Below are 18,126 nucleotides of genomic sequence, written 5' to 3' on the forward strand. Positions count from 1 at the left end.
TTGGGCATGCCACGGGGTCCAGACAGGGCAATTTGAGGAGACAGATGAAAACACAAGCCTATTAGCACAGATGGTTCGGATTATAGAAATCATCACAAGACAGGACCTTTCAGATCTCCCGGAGGAGCCGTGTGCTTGCTGTTCTTGGACAGTTCTCACCCCCAAGAATGTCAGTTTCACATAGAGACCCCCTCCTGTACTGACCCCCACCCGTACCACATGCACTCCCCTCCGCCTTCAGGTGCCAACGCTATTTTAAAAGCACTCGGCGTGTCAACATGAAAAGAAGAAACGGGGATTTAGGGAGGCCCAGTGAACAATGTGTTAAAATAAACAGAGTGGACGTGTGGATTTGCAAACCTGATTAAGGTCCGGGCGAGTGTAATTTGGGGTGATGTTCAATTTGACAAGCATATGAAAAAAGAAAACAAATGGTAGCGGACTGATCAAAAAAGGGCAGTGTTTTTTTTAGGTGGGGAGAAAAAAGAAAGGGCAGTGGTGACCTTCAGTCAAACTGCTGACGGAGTGCAACAAACTATAATTTAACCTTGATTCCTTCTGTTTCTTCAGCTCAACCGAAGCCAACAGGGTGAGGCGTGCTGCGAGCTATTGCTTCGATGCACTCTGTCAGCTGACACGATGCATCGATAATAATGATCATGAAAAAAATATTACATGGCCAAAGATTAAACTAAAAAAGGGGGCTTGGGGATTTTATTTGGGAGGCGGAGTATGTCGTTTACTAAATGGCAACAATGCTAGTGCTGCCATCTAGGGATTTTACATGCAAATGATCACAGACTGCTATAATTTCTGACGGAACGTTTGTTCAGATTGTACTGCAACCCCTTGGTTGTCTATTCAGAGATAAACATGATCCATCCATTATCCGAACCGCTTATCCCGCTTTCAGGGTCGCAAGGATGCTGGAGCCTATCCTAGCAGTCACTGGGCGGCAGGTGGGGAGACACCCTGGACAGGCCGCCAGGCCATCACACAGGACCCACACACACACACACACACACACACACACACACACACACACTCATACCTAGGGGCAATTTAGTATGGCCGATTCACCTGACCTACATGTCTTTGGACTGTGGGAGGAAACCGGAGCCCCTGGAGGAAACCAATGCGGACACGGGGAGAACATGCAAACTCCACGCAGAGGACGACCCACCCCCAAAGTTGGACTACCCTGGGGCTCAAACCCAGGACCTTCTTGCTGTGAGGCGACTGCACTAACCACTGCGCCACCGTGCATGTTAAAACACGATAAACATGATCACAAAACGCAGATTTCTATACATTCTGGTAATGATAAATAGACACAGAGATAGATTTGTCATTGTGCATACATACAATGACGTTTGTTCTCTGCATTTAACCCATCCTATTGTATAGGAGCAGTGGGCAGCTGCAGCGCCCGCGACCAACTCCAGTTCTTTTTTCCACTGCCTTGCTCAGGGGCACAGAAAGGAGTATTAACCCTAACACACATGTCTTTTTGATGGTGGGAGGAAACCGGACCACCCAGAGGAAACCCACGCAGACACGGGAGAACATGCAAACTCCACACAGAAAGGACCTGGGGTGGCCTGGGGTTCGAACCCAGCACTTTCTTGCTGTGAGGCAACAGTGCTAACCACTGGGCCACTGTACTGTCTACATAGATAAGAAATGATAGTTAGGTCAATAGGTAATGATGAATAATAGATTGACATGTGAAATTAAACGGAGGCAACATATAGTGAAAGATGCTCATGTGAAGGAGGTCACCTAACATGAGTGATAGTGATCATCATACCCCAAAGATAATATTAACGGCTTATGATTATTACCTGAGTCCCCATCTGTGGCAGAGACCCTCACCACTGGTTCCCCGGGCTCTCTGTTTTCTACCACACTGGCACTGTAGATGGCCTGCTGGAAGACCGGCGGCTGATCATTCACGTCGCCCACCACAACCGTCAGAGTCTGGGTGGAGGAGAGGCAGGGCAGGCCATGGTCCACAGCCTGGATGGTGAGGAGGTGGGTCGTTTGGGTCTCATAGTCCAGAGGAGCTGAGAGATACAGGAGTCCTGTGAGAGGATGAAGAGAGTGAGGAAAAATGGCCAGAAGAGGGAATAAAATGACACCTTTGTGAGTAGAGATGATGGAAATATAAACAGTTGAAGTCTGTAGAAGCAGATTAAATCATGTCTGTGAATGTTCTCATTCATCAAGGTCATGGTTATCCAAAGGAGTTGAATCAAGTGCAAATGGACTATATACCAAGTCCAGTTGCACTTGATTCAACTCCTTTGGATGACAGATTAAATCATATTTCTCAGTGATGGTCTGGGAAATCCTTAATATCAGTATTGTGACGCAGCCGTTTCCCTATCCGATTCAAGTACAATGAGTATACCAAACTCTGGCTAACTACAGGTGACTATTCATGTTTTTACTTTTGAAGATTTAGTCCGTAGCTCTGAGTAACCTGAGTTAAAGTAATAAGTAATGTGAGTGGCCTGTTTTTGGATGGATTAAAATAAGCTGCATCCAGGTGGGTGCCTTGTAAGCCTACCCAAACATGTCACTCAGTTGAAAATAACCGCAGCCAGTCATTTATTTATTTTTCAATTCATCCCGGTATGAGTAAGTCCCAAAGTTCCAAAAATAAACTTTCCTGAGTAACTTTCTCTTCTCCTATGTAACCTGCAACCTGCTGATCAGATAAAAAATGACAGAATCTGCCTAAAACATCCCCTTAAGCCTCTTTTGGTCTGGGAGTAAATAGTTTTTAATGTGACCAGCATATTCCAACCTCCTCAGAGATGGCTAGATCATTAATCACCTAAAAACTACTAGATCTTTAACTGTCATATTTTTTTATTATAAAAACTAAAGCTTTAACCCCAATTTTGGTCTTTAAAAACAAAGGAGGATGGGGTTAACCAAGTTAACATCCAACAAGGGATTGCCCTTTAATATGTTTCTCCTCTTGATAAATCTGAACTTTATGTAAAGTACATTAGTTGTCAGTCTGAAATACCCATCACTAGTTCATCCTTTATGTTATGTAAGGAAGCACCCATTTCATCCGAGGATACTTGACCTAATGATGATGATGATGATGATGATGAAGGAAGCGTACCTGTTTTCTCCTCCAGTATGAAGAGTCCTTCTTGGCTTCCTTGCACAATGATGTAGGAGACCAGGCCATTTTCACCCAGATCTGTGTCTGAAGTCACCACGTGGTGCAGCAGACTTCCCACCTCTGCATCCTCTGCCACATGCACTGCGGCAGATGATGTGAACACCGGGCAGTTATCGTTCACGTCCAGCAGGAAGACCTGAGCTGTCACAGACGTTTGTTTACGGTCCACTGTTCTCTTTGCTTGGTCAGTGGCGGTTACGATGAAGGCAAAACTCGGGGAGGACTCACGGTCCAAGGGCGCTGCTACAGTAAGGCTTCCTGTGCGAGAGTTGATTTGAAAGGGGAATGGTGAGGGTGACCCAGACGACCCCTGTTCAGAATCAAAACTTAGGGCATAGCTGAGGGCACTGTTGGCCAAGCTCCCATCAGCATCCTTGGCATGAAATGCAAACGCCAGTGCTCCAACTGGAAAGTCCTCCCGCAAACCAAATGTAACCAGTTTATCAGGGAACCAGGGTGTGTGGTCATTTACGTCCTCCACAATCACGCTGACAAACACAGACACATTCATTCCAGATGAGAGTCCTACATCTTCAGCACGTACCACTAAGAAGTACTGTGTGGCTGACTCGTAGTCCAGTGGCTGGTTGACATATATGTTACCAGATGAGATGTCGATGCCAAAGTGAATATTGCCATCCCCCTCAGTGATGGAATACTGGAAACCCTCACTTCCTGAGATGCCAGCAGAGCCAATGACAGTTGCGGGCTTGGTGTCCTCCCTCACCGAGAAGCGTCTCACAATTTGGTTTTCAGAGCTGCCGAACTGAACTTCAGCTCCAAGAACCTGCAGGTCACATGCATGTAATATCATTCCACTATGTAAAACACCCTAAATTGCATCTGGATAGGAATCAGGTTTATTTGCGGAATATATTTTCACATACAGGGAGAACATACCAAAGATCAGTGATAATAATTACATAAAAAAATTGCTGATTAAAAATCATCAGTCAAGATTATCAAAGCTTTAATGCCCAGCTCACCCCCCAAAAGGCACCTCAAGATGCAGTGAGCATGTACCTGTACATGAATGACTGCAGTCTCCTCCAGAGGTGTGAGTCCACTGTCCTTAGCAACTACATTCAAAGTGTAGTATGTTCTGATGTTCTGGGAGAAATGCAGCGTTGTTCTGATGTCTCCATTTTGACTATCAATCTCAAAGTGTCTCAGGCCGTCATCTTGATCATCGGAATAAGAGAAAAACAGGGCGCTAATGCAGTGCAAACTCCAATTCTAAACAGTAAATGGTACAGGATAGTAGATACTGAAATGTACCGGTCAGACTCACCTGTGATCAAAGAGAAGGTAACAGTTCCATTTTCTCCAGCATCGAGGTCTTTAGCAAACATGCTGGCCACCAAGGATCCTGCTGGTAGGCCGGCCCACATCTGCAGTTAAGAAATTACGGAGTACAGGGTACAAAATGCAAATGCAATTTATCTCAATGAGATAGCACACCAACCACATGGCACTTTTTTCCCCCCCAATTGTACCCAGCCAATTACCCCACTCTTCCAAGCCATCCTGGTCATTGCTGCTGAGCTTGGGAGGGCTGCAGACTACCACTGCAGACTACCACATGCCTCCTCTGATACATGTGGAGTCGCCAGCCACTTCTTTTCACTTGACAGTGAGGAGTTTCGCCAGAGGGATGTAGCGCATGGGAGGATCATGCTATCCCACCCCCTCCAAGCAGGTGCCCCGACTGACCAGAGGAGGCAGTAGTGCAGTGACCAGGACACATAACCCGCAGACACGGCCAATTGTGCCTGTAGGGACACCCGACCAAGCCGGAGGTAACACAGGGATTGGAACTGGCGATCCCCATGCTGGTAGGCAACGGAATAGACCGCTACGCTACCCGGACACCCCATGTCCCTGTTTTTTTTAACGATGGTCCCTCTTTCTAGATTTTATCCCTGTAATATTTATACAAATTATTATGCAGACCTCGAGTGAGATACCAGATGGGCATCAGATGTCTCAGAGAATCTTTCTAACCTCTGGGACAATGCAGTTCTCCTCATAGTTTCTGTACTTATACCATCTGATGAGGGGGAAAAGGAGCCTCTTATTCAGAGGCTTCTATTTAAACACTGGGTTACTGACATTTTTTTTTTGTGGACAATATGAGAAGTGATAGGATGTTTTCATCCAACATGATTTTCTTGTATTTTTTATGGGGCCTAAGGGGTAGTGGAAAAGATGGCAGTAAAAGGTCTTAAAATAATGTTTTCAAATAAGACCTTTGGTAAAGTTGGAGGTGGGTATACGTGGTGGCTCCATATCATACAGCAGAGTCAAATAAGCTAAGACAATGTATTGATTTGGATGTTTGATTTCTATTATTGGCCTCTCCGATTTTATTGTTGTGTCTACATTTGTTTTATCTTGTTTTATCCAGAGCTTCAGAACAGGCAAAAGGTTCAGTAAAGTGATGTGGTAGACTGTAATTGTAAAAACAAAAAAAAACAAAACAAAACAAAACACGAATACCTGAACATTAAGCTCTTTGGTCGCAGGCAAATGGGTGAACTGAGGAGGGTTGTCGTTGATGTCAGTGACGAGGATGTGGACAGTGGTGGTGGCATTGAGACGAGGGTGACCCTGGTCTGTCACCATCACTTTCAGACTGTGCTGGCTGTGCTGCTCCCTGTCCAGCGCCACCCAATTGATTATCTCACCTGAGCGAGAGAGAGAGAGAAAGAGAGAGAGAGACAGAGACAGAGAGAGATGGGTGTTGCAAAGTAGATTGCACATTTTTCAACAGTGTAGGATAACCATCGGAGGTTTTACCTGTTTTTGCATTGATGCGAAAGTACTTCCCATCTGACAGCAGGATGTAAGATAGCTGAGCATTTTTCTTGGAGTCCTTATCAACAGCCTTGACTGTTCCCACTAGGCCCTGAGGCGATGGACCCTCTGACACTGTGAAGTAGAAGATCTCACTACTAAACACTGGGGCGTTGTCATTGGCATCCAGCACCAATACTATTACAGTGGCTGTAGCTGTGGTGTTGGTTAGCATAGTTCTGGCTGTGGCCAGAACTCTGAAACGGTACATGGGCTCTGTCTCATAATCCAGACTATGGGAGAGATACAACCACCCACTCTTGGGATGAATCCGAAAAGGTGGAGGAGGAAATCCTGATTCTGGCTCCAAAGAGTAAGCAAGGCCTAAGCTGGATCCATGAGTCCCCCTGCTTTGGTGTGCCCTGACCTGGATGACCCTTGTATCTTTGCGGTAACCCTCTCCAATCTCCACTTGGTAGACCAGTGTCTCAAATGCCAGGGTGTCTTCAGCAGTGGTGTGGTCTATGTTGACTGTGACAGTCAAAGATGAATTAAGGGATGGCTCCCCTGCATCTCTGGCCACAATTTCAAAGCTGTACTTCTGCTGAGCATATGGGTGTAAACTTTGATTCAATGTCAATGTTCCCAGGTTAGGATCAACAACAAAAATGGCATCTCCACTGCTTCCCTTTGGGGTTAGGTAATACTGAACTCTCCCATTGGCACCACTGTCAGAGTCATGTGCATGAGCTATGAACAACACGGTTCCTGGGGGTGTGCTCTTGGAAACCGTGAATGTGTCATTGACTTTGGGGAAGACGGGGGCGTTATCATTAACATCAGCAATTGTAATGTTGACTTGAGTGCTGCTATAAACAGGAGAAGTGCCACTATAGGACTGAAGAACCAGCAGGGCATATGGCTGGGATTCATGGTCCAGGGGTTTGCTGCTGGTGATCAGGCCAGACTCAGGATGGACCGTGAACAAGCCCTGAGGGTCTCCGGAAGAGATGCGGTAGGATATGTTCTCCACAGAGTCTGGGAAGATAAAGGGGGACAGAAATCTCAGTCAGAGATATTTAAAATAATCAATCAGTATACCATTATATTAAGTGGTAAATGAAAATGTATCTCTAACACATTTTCTTCACTGAGCTGGCGGGTACAAAGTAACATGTTCTTTGGTCAAGCACACATGTATGATTTATGTGCAAAAACATTTCAATTATTCACACCAGCGCCCACACACACCTTAAACACAAACAAGAAAACCCCCGCCCTTGCCTGCACAAACACCCTGCTAAAGTAATTACAGATCAGGGAACCCCTTAATCCCCTTCAAATGTGCTGCATTTCAACAGTAACTACACTCTACTGTAGTAGGCAGAAAGCAGTAAAGCTTAAAGGGACTTAAAAGGGCTTGACCCCTTTCAGGAGGTCCAAATACTGATGGTTAAGTTGAACACTTGGTTAAGTTGAAGAGTTAATCTACTAATTGATTAGACAACCTTAAACGACTGTCTGTGCCACACAGAGGCTTAAGTGTTAGAGGGACTCAGTGGAGTCGCTGACATTGCACCAATGGCCGTGTGAGGAGATAATCTAGGAAAATTTGAAGCAGGGGATCCCCCCACAGAAAGGATATTCTACTACAGGGGAATGCAAACATCACACAAAGTATAAGCTAGTGACGCTCCAGGAGATTAGTGTGCATAATATTCAAGAGGTGTTTGACTTTTTCCTGTTGTTTACTGTTGTTTTTTTTAACAAGCTGAAAGATTGTAGGGATGACAGATGACTGCCAGCTCATTCTACTGAAACAAAGTTAGACATTAAATACAATCACAACAAAACATCACAGCAGCAAGAAATTTGTACATGTTCATATAGAAGGACTCATCTAATCACTCTTCCCAAAAGACGTGGATAAAACACATCTTACTACTGTCTGTCCATTAATTAACTTGTCATCCGTTCATCTGTATAAAGCAGATTCAACTATTGCCTTCTGGAGAAGCAACAAAACTGGTACATTTTATGTAGTCAGTCAGAGTCATCTATCAGAAAGTCTCCCTCTTATCAAACTGCAACTTTATACTCACTGGCTGGACTGACAGCTTCCACTTTGCCCACAGAGATGCCAGGAGGTGCATCCTCCTGCACAATGAAGGTGTAGCGAGATTTCTGGAAAACAGCTGGTGCCTGAGCACTACGAACAACATTGATGGTGATCTCTGCTGGCTTGGCTGAGGTCAGACCTTCGCTATCCAGAGCTGTTACTGAGAGCTTCACGCTGGCAGTGCCCAGGTGGGTCAGAGTGGAGGTTAGGTAGAGCACTCCTGAAATGTGGCATGATAGTTAGCACCCCTTTTTTTAATTATTATTTCTTTGGCATTGTTAGCAACATCCTATAGTCAATCCAAAGTTCTTTTCTACAGTCTTTTTGACTGAAAGTCTATGCGTTCAAACCTGAAGATAACTGGAAGCTGATGCTGAATGTAGAATTAGAAGGGGCTCTTTCTCAACGTCAGTCAACATATTGTTCCACATTGTAGTGGAAAAAATGCTGAGTGTGTGACAACAGATGGTTCAGGCTAATTTCAGTCACCTTACTTTACCTTGCAATCCAATAGGTGGCGTGGACTATTGTCCTAGAGGCACCAACCAGAGACTCCTCAGAGCAAAGTACAGATGGTGAGTCAATACTAATGCTGACATCTCCCCTAGCTAAGAACCCATGTGTTGGTTGCAGACCTTAGAAGACAATTGCTTTGACTAATAAAGATATTTTTTTTGTACTTCAATAAAATGTGTTTTAATTACTATGACATTGTACTGTCACATCTACAAGGCACTCTCATGGGGACATGAAACGGGCTTTCTGCATCACACCTACTGTTAAGTGACAGTGCCAATCATGTCTATCACCTATCACATGGGGCTTACTCAGAGTAAGTCGCTGTTTATCCCAGAGTGAGCAGGGTTGCATGTGGCCCAGGATATAGGGTAACTATCTGAGGCTCGTGAGTAGATTTAGGTGACCTCTTACATTCTTTAAGCTGAACCAAAGACTGAGAAAACGTAGATATAGTTCGTAATCTTAATAAATTATTTATTTTCCACACAACTACTAACAAAATGCTACGTATTCACTGATATCCCATTTTCAAGATACACTTACTACAATCACCTGTTAATACCACGTGGGGTACTTAAAGCTCATTTGATTACGGGGGCCCTGTCCACTCTTCAGCATAATTAACAATGTCCAAACACTAAGAGGTCTGCATGATATAAGGACAACTAGTTGGGAGAGCCCATACCCCAGCTCTATGAGACTACAGACTGATCCTATTGGCCAGGACATAGATTTGTACTGTGCTCATGAAAAACTCTAGTTCCCAGTTTTAAATGTGTTTGCAAAAGGGTTCTGCAACAAAGGCAAACTTGGCTTGCATATTTTATTTTCACTTTTCAATTGCATTAGAGCATTCTTCTATTTAGGCTTGGAGGACTCTATCAGTGGTAAAATTGATGGAAAACATTGAATACTGTGCATAAATCTTTTCAATATTTGCTAGGCAAATATAAAACAAAAAAAACCCCACATGCCTAACATCAAACTGAAGTTTGCCCACCTGTTTTTTTATCCAAAGCAAACATAGTGGATAGGTCACCAGGAAGGAGCCCATAGGTGACCTGACCGTACTGGCCAGAGTCTCGGTCGGTGGCTATGACGTTGAGGATTTCTGTGCCAGGCTGCGAATGGCTGCTGATGCTGGTGACATACTGCTCTGGGTTGAACACTGGGGAGTTATCGTTCAGGTCTTCTATCTCAATGTGCACATAGGTTTGAGCGCTCAGCCCTCCCTGATGATAGCCAAGTCAGAAAAGGAGAGAAACAATTCACAATCTAGTCGTGCTCTTGTTCAATGATAGGCTTCAGAATAATTAAAAATGGTTCAAGGGACACTGGACACTGCAGTGAGTCAAATGCAATCTGACTCGACTGTAATTTCTGTTTTTTGAGAGAACTTTTTGAGAGAGTCGTTAATAATGAATGTCAATATAAAACACTCCTGAATAAATCATACTCACTGGATCTTCAGCTTTTACGAGAATATCATGGGTTGTCTGTCCTGCGTCTCGGTCAATATCCTGGGAGACACACAACTCTCCAGACTCTGAGTTGATTTGGAAGAGGGGGTGTCTCTCCTGCTCGTCAAAGCCATCAGACAAGGAATAGCGCAGTGTTCCAAAGTCAGGGCTATCAGCATCTGTGGCAACTACCTGAGTAAGAGAAAGACTTGTCAAATGATCTATATCTATGAATAGGATTAGAAACTAATTAAATAGACACAAATATTAAGAAAATGTGATAGGAATTGTTTATGTAATTTGATAAAAGCCTGGATACTTACTTTTACTTTTTTTTTAAAACTTTTGGACTTAGACGGTTTCCTCCCATAGCCCAAAGACATGTAGGTCAGGTGAATCGGCCATACTACATTGTCCCTAGGTGTGAATGTGTGGGCCATGTCATGGACTGGCGGCCTGTCCAGGGTGTCTCCCCGCCTGCCACCCAATGACTGCTGGGATAGGCTCCAGCATCCCGCGCGCGACTCGACTTCGGATAAGCGGCTTGGATGATGGATGGATGGACTGGACACTTAAAGGGAATTTTCACCGATAATTTTGTGTATGTGCAATCGGTACTGATGTGTATTGTAGTCGATCGAAGCAATAAAATCCTCACTGTGTAGCATTACTACTACTACTACTACTTTCGGCTGCCACAGCGGATCATCCGTTTCCATCTCTTCCTGTCTTCTGCATCTTCCTCTGTCACACCAGCCACCTGCATGTCTTCCCTCACCACGGACAAATCGGTGTCTCCTGCTGAGAGAGTCTTTCCCCACTGCTCCTACACCTACCAGAACGCATTGCCCGTAAGGCTCTGTATATATTTTCAGTTTTTCAATTTTGCTATTCAAGTTCGACCATGTCTCTCGGACGCTTAAATTCTTTAAAAATAGTATTACAGTCGTTAAAATTTTAATTTTGGTGTCAGTCGTTTCCCAACAGACACACTGACATATGCAATGCATTAATATCTCAACTGGGTATTTATCTCGACAGAATATAGAGTTTAAAAACCGGCGGTCATTTTGACCGTCCATGGTCGTTTTAGGTAGGAGTGAAATCCCGGTCTTGAACGGTTACTGGGTAGGACTAAAAAAATCATACAGGGCATCGTCTTTTATATTTCACCACAGTAGCCAAATGCAGAACAGTAAGGCAGGTGGCGGTGATTTTCAAGAGTGAGCAAAAGTTATTAACAAAAAATATGCTAATATGTTTATCTTCAGGACTGAAGGTTTAAACACCATCATTGTTATTAACAGGGGTGGCTAACCACGTGCCATGGAGAGCCTTGTGTATGCAGGTTTTCATTCCAGCCGGACTCCACACCAGGTGATTTCACTGGAGTCGGGTTGGAATGAAAACCTTGGAAGGAAAACCTGCATACACATGGCTCTCCATGGCACGGGGTTAGCCACCGCCAGTTATTAACAGTGACTGACAGCATCAATAGGGCACTAATAAAATGATAGCCAGCCACTTTAGGATGTGATGCCCTGCAGCTAGCTAGCTAGAGAGGAGTGACCCAAAAGATGACATTCATTGAGAATCACTGCCACAGATTGTGCACTTTCACATTGATTGGCTCACAAGAAATCTGACTCAGTTCTTGTCAACCACAACTGTGTGTTCACTGGGCTTGCTAAGCGCAGGAATTAAGATGCTAGTTTATGTGAAAGCTGTGCATAGTACGGTTTACTACTCTTCAAAAAGATGTTCATGTGTCTCTGGAGGAGGAAGTAGACACCTTTTTCAGACACGGGGCTTGAAAATCCCTTTTGGTGCGTTTGTGACTAAGTTCGAATGTTGTAATCATATAATGAATACAACCATGCTCTTGTTCATCCAGGAAAACACCGTTAAAAAAACAACAAGTGTAATTTGCTCTCTCTAGGTGCTGTTTCCTGTAGGAAAGTTGTAATCTAGGCATAGCGTGTTAATAATAAACCAGTATTACGGTGAGGGTGGTTTGTACACCTTGGCGCCAGATCATAGCAAATGTTATTGTATGTGGAAAAGTCAGTGTGACATCATCAAAAAACTGAGCTGTCCTTTGAAGACCCCCATTTTAACAGAGGTTGCTTTGTTTTTTTTATTTTTGTTTTGTTCCAAAGGGTAATGCATTTTATTATCTAGGAATAGGATAAGCAAGTGGTATCGCGTTTTTTTCCAAGTTTGCAAAACAAATCAGGGAGACATCTTTATGCATGCTCAATAATCCAGGTAAGAAAATCACAGAAACCGAAATGAACCGATTCAACTTTCTGTGAAACGGGGAGACGTCTAACTTTTGGGGGAGATTTGGGGGATTTGTATGTATGTATTTCAATATGCGAGGCTATGCACATTGGTGGTATTAGGAAACATTTTTTAAAAAAGTTGTAGGTATGAATCCTGACAGAGTTCAGTGACACAGCTTGATCTTGGACCAGTGCACTATAATGCTGTTAACAGATTCAAACGCCAGCTAATGTCAGCTAAGTACTACAATAACACCACATATAAAACTATTATTGTTTGGTAATTTTCCCAATTTGGTTTAGCTGCAAAAACTACATTGCAGGACTACTCCCAGTGGCCCAGCTGGCAGAAGGTATGAATATCTCAAAATGGGTTTCAACATGTATTTCATGAACCAAGTTCCTAATTTTCATCCATCCATCCATTATCAAAGCTGCTTATCCGAATTCGGGATGCGGGGATGCTGACGCCTATCCTAGCAGCCACTGGGCGGCAGGCGGGGAGACACCCTGGACAGGCCGCCAGGCCATCTACCAGGCACTTCTCATTCATGCACCCTGAAACACTGACTATGATGTTGGGCTATACAAATAAAATTGACTTGACTGTGTCTAATGTAAACAATGTGATTCCATACACATATTTCAATCTGTCGTTTGTGATACTGTTATCGTTTCAATATTTGTTCTAACTATTAGCGACACATTGGTGTGTAAATATTTGGGCTTAACCGTTGAGCACAACATTCTTAACTATCATTCCTTTAGAGAGCTCCTGCTCTGCAAGAAGCTGAACATGAATTTAACCATGATAACAGGAGCACGGCTGAGAAGTTCCCTTCAGGGGAAAACATGAACGGAGCCTGCTGAGATGAAGAAATGCCTGAGGTCAGGCAGAACGCCTTTCATGTCAGTTCATGGCCAGCTGGTAGCCGATTCAAGGGAGGCCAATCTGCACAGGTTTCTACTGTAGGTGTGTCTTTGACCACCCACCACATAGATGGACTGCGTCTGACACAATTAATGGAGTAACGAAGCGCCAGCGGTAAAAGTGATCTCATCTTGGGCTTTATGAGGGCCGGCCGGGGGACGTCTAAAGACACGGTTCAAGGTCTGGATAATAAATGACAATAAGCACCGAACATGCCCTGGAGCCTACATTACATCTTTAAAAAAAAGGAAATCCTTCACGGCAGACACGCACATGCATCTACTGACGCCCATGTTCACATCATTTGGCACGAAGTGTGTGGAGCAATGACAGACTACAAATACTTATCATCCAGAACGCAACAGCGGTTTGATCTCAAAAATAACATGTTTTCTTAGTTTCTTAGATAGTTGTCGCCTTCATTGCTTTTATTCAGTGAAACACAAATCTGCCTTTCAGGACTCTAGTTTCTGTGAAATCTAATTTGCTTCATCATCAGTCAGGAGGCCTTTCTTGCATCCTCGGTTTATCACCGTACATCCAAATCCGTCCTGACGGGGAAATCTCAGAGCTCTTTACGTCAGATGGGAAATATTAGTTAGACATTGAGTCCAAATACTCATCCCAGTGACTCAGCAGCAAATTATCTAACAATTCATGCAAAGTGAACCTCATTTATCAGGCCCACAGCTGTGTGTGTGTATACATAGTAATAATGATCTCCGACGTGCTGCAGAAGACAAGCGCAGACTCAGAAAGGAGGAAGTTTCCACCAAAAAGGCCTAAACCAATCCCACGATTACCACTGCCCACCCCTTCCCACACTACACCAAAATATGCCGCTCCAGGATCGGCCTCTTCGCCCACCTGAGACCCACAAGGACCAAGAAGGAGGACAGTCATACTCGACCCTGAGTGACTGCCGATGATGATGTATATATAACTTTGTTAAAAGAAACACTCAATGGTAGGGGAAGCGCTCAACAGATAAGGAGCAAAATAATCCAGTGAGTCAAGTAAATTCTTTATGAGACAGTACAAGCCTGTTTCATGCCATAAGCAATGATTGATTATTTATATATATATATATAAATATATAAAATGTATTATCATTCAGGACAATCATTTGAAACAATAAGTAGTGAAGCACTGTAGCAAACCTTTATAACATATTGAAATGCACATGCAATATAAAAGGTGCTAGCAGTTTCAGAATCCACACACAGTTTGACTGTTTCAGCGCCACGTATAAAAAAACAACAACAAAGAAACAACCTAGAGCGATAGTATGCAGTCAGATTCTTCCAACTATGTTAACTTGGTGGAGAAATTAAGAAACTAAAGACTGAAGTTTGGATAAAAGCTGTCTGCAAATGTTGACAGAGTAAGATGCAGAGCCTGGCAAGGCAAATAAGATCAACTGAGCTTCTGTTGGAATCACTCCAGTAAGTTGGGCTATTTGTCCAGTTTGCTATCGTGTCAGATGTGTGTCGTCTGTGTTTAGAGGTCAGGCTTTAGAGATTAAGGCTTCTCTTGTAATGGGCTTCGGCCTGCGCCTGGCTAGGAGGGTAGTACCAGGCGTCAGAGCTGTCATATCAAAGTCACAGTGCTGGACCTTCATTGACAACACTGATGGCTTTGTGCACACTGAGAATAAAAGGTGCTTTTGTCCCCGGCGATGTGTGGAAGAGGGAGCAAGACAGAAAGTTGGAGGAGCAGAGGTTGAATGTTCACACTGTCGCCACTGTGAACATTCAACCTTAATCTGCTCTGTCATGTGGTCACTATTACACACAATAGGCCAGTATCATCTTATAGTCTAATAACATCATATTGGTTGATATTACAGATTTAATGGGCCTCATTTATGAATCAGTCACATGTACAAATTTGTTCTTACACACCCATGGAATTTTTTAGCTCTCAAGATTGTCTGACAGTCAGAAGCAAGCCCTGATGGTTATTTGTATTTCCTTCCCCCTAATATCTATTAGCTACCTCTTGCAATGAGCAATCACCCAGGCTTGCAAACACATCAGTGTTAGCCAATTGGTGTCTAAATTCAGGGGTTACCCAGGTTCTACCCTGGTCTCTGAGACAAACTTCAGGGCTAAAAAATTCCATGGGTGTGTAAGAAAAAAATTGTTCATATGAATGATTGATGAGTAAGGCCCGATTATTTTTGCTGATTTGACACACCACGCCACTTAGCTGAATAGATCTCCACATACTTGCAAAAAGCAGCTTCCGATGTCAGTGTGCTCTGGGATGGAAACACTGTACAGATGTTGTTGGAACACAGGCTCGTTGTCATTTATGTCCTCGACCAACACAGTGACCGTTGCCGTGGACGACAGAGCTGGCTCTCCTCCATCCACCGCAACCACCAGGAACCACAGCTCCATCTCTCTCTCCCTGTCCAACATGGCTGCTGTGGTGACCAGGCCCGTCCTTGGATCAATGCCAACCAGACTGTGGTGAGTGGACTTGAGGATGGAATAGCTGACATCTGAGTTGACCCCTTCATCTGCATCTCTGGCCTGCATCTGGATGAGGGAGCTCCCTTGAGGAATGTCTTCAGATATGGAAATGGTGTAAGCAGCCTTTTCAAACAGTGGCTGACAGTCGTTGCTGTCTGTGACTACCACAAGAAATGTAACCTTGCTGCTCAGAGGTGGGCTCCCGAAATCAGCAGCTAGCACCTTTAACTCATACAGGTCCCTTTCCTCCCGATCTAGCTCACCATCAACACACAGGGCATATAGGAAATCATCTGTCTGCTTCAAGGTGAATTTGCCATCACCACCCTCAAGAGCGACTGTGAGTCCCTCCTCGACACTGAGGTCAGGGTCTGACACTGATATTCGAGCAACGTACTCCCCAATACCCGCTGCTTCTGATACCACGGCCTCCCCTGTCTCACTGAGAAAGAGGATATTGATCGCTGGGCTGTTGTCATTGACATCCAGTACCTTCACACCCACAAAGGTGCTGCTGTACTCAGGTTGAGCGCCACTGTCCCTTGCGCTGATAACCAACTCGTGAAATGACTGAGTCTCAAAATCGAGTGGTTTGTTGATGTAAATCATCCCAGTGGTTTCATTGATGAAAAAAATCTCATTCGGGTCACTTGATCGTCTGTTTATCTCATAGGTGATGAGGCCATTGTCGCCAAGGTCAAGGTCTGTGGCATGAACCTGACAGACGGCAAACATCATGGGAGCATCTTCAGACACCGCGACGTGATATTCTGTCTGGCTAAACGTGGGCGGGTTGTCATTCTCATCCAAGACATGGATGTTCACCTGAAGCCTTCCCGTCTTAGCTGGGCTGCCCCCATCGAACGCTTCGATGGTCAGCGTGTAAGCGTCTCTTACTTCTCTGTCCAGTTTGCTGGTGAGTATGAGGTCCAGGTTGAAGGGGTTGTCTGATCCATTGCGGTATTCCACTTTGAATAATTCCCCCATCTCACTTTCAGTGATTCGGTAGCCCTGGGTGGCGAACCTGCCCTCATCTTGGTCTTTGGCACCTTCAAGTTCAAACCGAGATCCGGGTGGGCTTAACTCCGATATATCCAAGTCAGCGCTCTCGGAGGTAAATCTAGGGGAATGGTCGTTCACATCCTTTACCACTATTTTGACCTTTATCATCTCACCCGTGAGCGTGGCCGCCACAAATTCATACTTATCTCTGCTCTCTCTGTCCAGAACGAGGGCCGTGGATATTATGCCGGTGTCCGCATCTATTTCCAGATCTCGGAAAACGTAGGAGTCTCTGCTCTCGGAGATGAAGAACCCAGTATTGGGCGTCGACAGTCCAGCTCCGAGGTCTCCGACGATGGTTTTGGCGGGCAAACCCTCCTCAACGGAGAGCGTGAGGTTGCGCACCTGTGCGAACGAGGGCGCGCAGAGCAGCCACAAGGCAAGCCGCCGGAGGAGAACGGCGGCTCTCACGTTCCGCCGAGCCATCTGCCCCCGTCGCGCATCGCCAGTTCTGGCAGCCGAGTCCGAGTCCCCCCTCTACATATTCCGCCGTCCCGCCTCCGACACCCCTAAACTCAGCGGAGGTGGCTACGTTTCACGCCGGCGGCCCGAGGGGAAGGACCGTGGACGCGCCGCCGCAAGTTTTCTTTCGGCGGGCTTTCTTCGTTGAAGTAAAGTGCCGGTACTCCTGAGCGGTATTTCTCACCTCGTCCGCACTTTCCGCGGGAATTACGAACCGCACACCAAGCGCACCTCCTGATGCGGACTATCGCTCCGGCCCGTCGGACACTTATCTGTGCATTGGTGATTGTCCAAGATTAAATTAGACTAATCTTACCGTGACGTGTGGTAAGACGCGCGCGCGCGCGCACAAAACGCACGCACCCCCTGCCCGCGCGCGCGCGCGCACGCACGCACGCAACAAGACCTCATGCTGACTCTTGTATAAACTAATAATAGTGGTTTACTTTTTCTTTCTTCCTAAATCACATCTTGGGACGTTCAAGGGAAAGACGTCAGATTGGGCTTAAACCGGTAATGTGCCCTAATAAACTTTGGGAATAAACCCTATCACACGTGTGACTAAACGAACAAAAGGGAAGCTATACCATGCAATTAACCAAGCTGGGGGTCGGGGTGGGGGGGTGGGGGTGACAAAACAAAACACATTTTCCATTTCGGCAAGCCATACTGTGTTGACGTGGCTCCCTCTACTGGCGAGAACAAGTGCTGCACGCGTCGCGTCGAATCATGTCGGCGATTAATTAAAAGTCATCGCCAAGTCAAGGTGGCAGATGGAAAGTTATAAATATCGGGTATTAGTAATGT

General features: G+C 45.0%; 1 protein-coding gene across 1 annotated transcript in view; it reads right to left on the reverse strand.

Annotated features, from left to right (window-relative positions):
* Positions 1 to 17,283, reverse strand: part of dchs2 (dachsous cadherin-related 2) — a 34,079-nt gene extending 16,796 nt beyond the window's left edge. The window contains exons 1-10 of the mRNA XM_056279749.1: positions 15,547 to 17,283; positions 10,100 to 10,291; positions 9,640 to 9,871; positions 8,104 to 8,340; positions 6,005 to 7,039; positions 5,705 to 5,892; positions 4,480 to 4,596; positions 4,229 to 4,381; positions 3,143 to 3,992; positions 1,845 to 2,084 (exon numbers count right to left, since the gene is read on the reverse strand). Coding sequence (XP_056135724.1) covers positions 1,845 to 2,084; positions 3,143 to 3,992; positions 4,229 to 4,381; positions 4,480 to 4,596; positions 5,705 to 5,892; positions 6,005 to 7,039; positions 8,104 to 8,340; positions 9,640 to 9,871; positions 10,100 to 10,291; positions 15,547 to 17,283 — 4,981 coding nt within the window. The remainder of the gene's footprint in view (positions 1 to 1,844; positions 2,085 to 3,142; positions 3,993 to 4,228; positions 4,382 to 4,479; positions 4,597 to 5,704; positions 5,893 to 6,004; positions 7,040 to 8,103; positions 8,341 to 9,639; positions 9,872 to 10,099; positions 10,292 to 15,546) is intronic.
* Between the last annotated feature and the right edge of the window lie 843 nt (positions 17,284 to 18,126).

Source organism: Lampris incognitus, chromosome 5, assembly GCF_029633865.1.
Source record: "Lampris incognitus isolate fLamInc1 chromosome 5, fLamInc1.hap2, whole genome shotgun sequence".
Lineage (NCBI taxonomy): Eukaryota > Metazoa > Chordata > Actinopteri > Lampriformes > Lampridae > Lampris > Lampris incognitus.